This window comes from Sodiomyces alkalinus, assembly GCF_003711515.1.
Source record: "Sodiomyces alkalinus F11 unplaced genomic scaffold SODALscaffold_13, whole genome shotgun sequence".
Classification (NCBI taxonomy): domain Eukaryota; kingdom Fungi; phylum Ascomycota; class Sordariomycetes; order Glomerellales; family Plectosphaerellaceae; genus Sodiomyces; species Sodiomyces alkalinus.
The window spans coordinates 475,739-480,675 of record NW_021167091.1 but is presented as its reverse complement, the minus strand read 5'-3'; the positions used below and the strand labels follow the sequence as shown (position 1 = coordinate 480,675).

General features: G+C 43.2%; 1 protein-coding gene across 1 annotated transcript; it reads left to right on the top strand.

Moving 5' to 3' along the window:
- The first annotated feature begins 1,759 nt into the window (after positions 1–1,759).
- SODALDRAFT_329439 (MFS general substrate transporter) lies at positions 1,760–4,258 on the top strand. Its single transcript, XM_028610937.1, has 4 exons — positions 1,760–2,064; positions 2,159–3,096; positions 3,180–3,313; positions 3,374–4,258. Exons 1-4 carry the CDS (start codon positions 1,969–1,971, stop codon positions 3,850–3,852), a joined length of 1,647 nt encoding a protein of 548 aa, XP_028462633.1. The 5' UTR covers positions 1,760–1,968; the 3' UTR covers positions 3,853–4,258.
- Positions 4,259–4,937: the final 679 nt, after the last annotated feature.

Genomic DNA, 4,937 nt, shown 5'->3' with positions numbered 1-4,937 from the left:
CCCCCCCTAAAGGAGGCAGGAACGCCTACCTCGCCTTTTCTTTATTGATTAAATAGAAGGAATAATAGGCATAGCCCCTAGGGATATAGGGAGGCCGTAGTTAGTATACCGCGGCCGCTATATAGCGGAGACGCCGCGGTACCCTTTCGGCCCCCGCCCCCTTATTAATAACCGGCCTAGGCTAACCCGAACTATAGCCTAATACCCTTCTCGTTAGCTATTAGCCTAAAGGTATAATCTAGATATATAGACGGGGCGAACCGGGGCTATATCGGCCCCGTAACGGCACTACTCTAACTAAGGATAAGTATAGAGGTTTTCCCCGGGATCCCGGGTTTTTCCCCCTATAGCTACCCGAGAAAGACCGTATAGTCTAAACTAGACTCTTATAGATAGCTTTAGTAGATTATTAGGTAGAAGATACCCTTACCGCGATATATTCTAGTACTCGGGAATAGTATTATATATATATAGTAATAAATAGGTAAAGGATTAATAATAATAAGCTATTGATTAGGGACCTCGCGTAGGATCTTAAGGTATTATTTAAGTCTATAAGGGATATCTAATCTATCGCCTTAGTAAAGGGATCCTACCGCTATTACTACGGAGATACTACTAAAAGATACCTATTAACGGCTACGCCCGCGGGAGATATAGCTAACGACTACGCCTATAAGCGGTGGATTTAAACGCGTTATTATTATTATAGGAGCTTTTCTAGAGCGTCCCGTAATAGGATTAAATAGGCGGCGATTAACCTAAACAGACTAATTAGAAGCCGGGGATTAAGATTAAATTAAATATTTAAAAGGATTAGTTTAAGAGCGTTTTTAAGAGCCTTTTCGAGGACTATTCTTAAGATAGGCTATTTTTTATAATAAAAAGGATCAAGAGCTATTCGGTTTAAACCGAGGCCTCTAACTAGCTAGTCGGCCCGGAAAAGTGGATCCGCTCTAACTAGGGGGGTGTGTTATATTAGCACGAGCCTTAAGGGTAGGCACGAGCCTTAGTGGTGGGTATAGGCCTCGGGGGGGGGAAATAATAAGGGTAGACCCACGGTGAAATACCGGATAGGATCTAAATAGAGTAGTACTTCCGGAGGAGTACTGCCCCGTATAAAAATAGGGTAAACCGTCTTGTACACGTTATAACTTAATATAATATACACACGCGAAGATTTCCCCTAAGTTAGAAGAGTCAAAAGAGTGTATTTTGACGTGCGATATATTTCGCGACTCTTCCGGCTATACTATAACGCTAATATTACGGTACTGTTATAATAGTATCCCGGGAGGGAGGCGATAGTTATAATCGCTATCTTAGTAGTTTTATCGATTTTACTTTTATTACGCGCCCGTGGTTAATAGGCGTATTATACTCGTAGTATGGTTAATATATAAGCCTATACTATTATTATAGTAGTTTTTATATGTCTTATAGCTTTTATGTAATATAATAGTCCTAGGCTTATATATATTAATATTAGATAAAGTAGATAATAAGTAGTATAATATAACTAAGATAATATAATATATTATACCTATATAGCCAAGACCCCTAGTTTAGTAAATAGTAATAGACTATTTAAATACATATAAGAGAACTTATAGGTTATACTCTACTTAGTAAAGGCCTGTTATTATAAACTAGGAGTCTGTTAAGTCTTCCTATAATACTATAGACCTATCGGCAATTACGGGATAGGATCCAAGTTGAACAGTACTTTAGAAGGAGGACTACGCCTATAGAAACACAGTCCTTAGATTGAACCGTGATATCCTCGCAGTCGGGCCATATATTAACCTGTCTCTGTTCACTGGAGGTTCAAGGTCTGCCGCACTTAATGAACGGTGGTAGAGGCCGTTTCGTTTGTCCGCTGACCATAGAGCGTGACGTGCCTGTGATCACCTCCAGTAGGCCTCGACACCCGTTTCCCTTTTCTTGCGTGACATTCAGCTGTCCATCATGACGGCGAATGTAGGCAGTCAGCCCAATCTCATCCAATCCCGCATCATTGCAAGTATAGCAGCAACGGCGATATCCCTTGCGTGTGGTACTAATGTAAGAGATGCTCTGAACTTCCGCCCTGCTATGATACCCTATTGTGCCGATTTTTTTTGCGCTCGTTGCTAATCTGGGATCGTCTTGCGATTAGTATGTGTACTCGGCATGGGCGCCCCAGTTTGCCGATCGCCTCAAGCTCACATCCACCGAGAGCAATCTGGTTGGGGCGGCAGGGAATCTGGGCATGTATTCCCTAGGAGTGCCGATTGGCATGTTTGTTGACCACCGAGGACCGCGCCCCGCCGTTGTTTGCGGCGCTCTTTTGTTGGGCCTGGGATATTTTCCGTTGCACCAGGCTTACGATAATGCCACTGGTTCGGTCGCTGTCTTGTGCCTCTTCTCTTTCTTGACGGGGCTTGGAGCGTGCATGGCCTTTGCGGCCGCCGTCAAGACTTCAGCACTCAACTGGCCGCGGCACCGCGGCACAGCAACCGCCTTCCCGCTGGCGGCCTTCGGACTGAGCGCGTTTTTCTTTTCCACCCTTGGGGGCCTACTATTTCCAAGCGATACGAGCGCGTTTCTCGCCTTACTTGCGATTGGAACCTCTGGCTTGACCTTCAGCGGCGTCTTCTTCCTTCGCGTCGTTCCCCACTCCGCCTATTATGCCATATCCCAGTCTGACCAAGCAAGCACCGAAGTGCTACATAGAGCTTCCGAGGAGATTATGAAGCAACACGTATCTCGCCAGGCCCCTCGTGATTTTTCAACTGAGATCGGTACGTTATCTAATAGACACGATCCAATTATCGCAGCTAGGAATGCAGGGTACCAGGCCTCAATTGAACGCGTCGTTCAGAACGAAGACCGAGGCCCTTCCTTGGCCGTTAGTTCCGAGCCAGACGAGATGACATATCTTGTGCCGAACTCTGTTACCTTGCGAGGCGATGATTCTTCTATGCAGAGCACTATTGATACGGATCGTTCTCCTCGTGCAGATATTCGTGGATTTCGATTGATTCGTACATTCGATTTTTGGCAGCAATTTTCAATTATGGGTATTCTTGCTGGTGTTGGATTGATGACGATCAAGTAAGTTAGCTGGTCTTGTATTCCGCGCAATATTCCCCCGTACCTATTCATCATCGCAACCTCCCCCTAACGCTACTGTCTAGCAACACCGGCCACAACGTCAATGCGCTTTGGCGGCACTGGGACAACACACTGAGCAATGGCTTTTTGGTGTCACAGCAGCAAATGCATGTCTCCATCTTGTCTCTATGTAGCTTTGCTGGTCGACTCTTGAGTGGTGAGTCGCTGCGACAACTTAATTGTCTGTAAGAGACGTGGTATTGACCAGTGAAGTCAGGCATCGGTTCGGACGTCATAGTCAGGGTTCTGCAGCGCAGTCGTGTCTGGTGTCTTTTTATTTCAAGTCTCATCCTCTCCGTGGCTCAAATATGCGCCTTCAACATCACCAACCCACATAGGCTGGGTGTGGTTTCTAGTCTCTCGGGCCTTGCATATGGCATTCTCTTCGGAGTCTTCCCTTCCATTGTAGCCGAGGCATTCGGCGTGGATGGACTCAGTCAAAACTGGGGCTACATGACCCTAGCGCCGGTCATATCAGGCAACATGTTTAATCTGTTTTACGGCAGAGTTTTCGACCAACATAGCAGCATCGGCACCGATGGTGAACGCATCTGTAGGGCGGGTCTTGCGTGTTACTCGGAGGCCTACTTCGTCACGCTGAGCTCCTGTCTGCTAGGAATTGCTGCCACGTTATGGGTTATCCGTCGTCAGCATATACAGAGGTCCAGAGACTCGAAAGGCACTCAGCAGGACTAGCTATTACTCTCGGAATATTTCCTACAATTTTACAGCAAAAGAGTATCATCCAAGCCAAAAGTGACCCCTAGGTGCCGTATTATCGATACAAATCAAGTCTGAGATCGGATTCGAATTCTACGCTATTATAAGCACCGGATTCCAGTTTGTTCGCTTTCCACAGCGCTGGCCGTGGGTTGCCAGCCACAAAGGCCCAAGCTCTGTTAGATACAGCGTAACCGGAACTACGGCAAATCACAGGAGGCACTGTAACAACTTAAGAAAAACCCCAAAAAATTAGTAGACACACACCATAAGCATTAAGTGCCCACCCCCCTTCTAGGACGTACCCCTGTTTCGGATACCACTTTACACCAAAACTCTGCTTTTTAGACCCCTGCTATTTTATAGACTAAAAGAGTAAATATTATAAAAATAAAACCCTATATGGATTAAAAGTCAAGTACTAATATTCTCTTCATAGTTTTGATATAGGTTTAGTAAACAAGCTATAATATAGCTTAGAAGTTAGAGATTTAATTTTATTAGTATTACTATATATTATATAAGAAAATCCTAAATAAAGAGTAATATATTAATTATAAATTAATAGATATAGGTAAAGCTATAAAATAAGTACTAGAAATAACTTCGAGCTTTATAATATATATATCTACGTATCTAATACTATATATTCTAGTTTATATAATATAACTAAAAGTAAAATACCCCTACTAAATCTTTATATAGGCTTATATATATTACTTAATAATATCTTAAATGCTAAATATTTACTATAAGGGTTTTATGGTAGTACTTATAAACTTTAGGCTATTTTCTAATATATTATTATTATTATTATTATTATTATTTATTACTCTGCTCTCGCTTAGCTAAGCTAGGCTAGCCACCTAGGTAATAGTCTTTCTCTAATTTTCGAGGGGAAACCGTTAATAGATAAAAACCCCTATACTCTTTTTATATAAGGTTTATTATACGTAGCCGCTACGGTATCGCTCCGTGGCCCTATTCTTATCGCTATTCGAAAACCGGATCTTACCTCCGGGCTAATAAGTAATAGAGGTCGGCTAGTTAGTTTAGTAGGC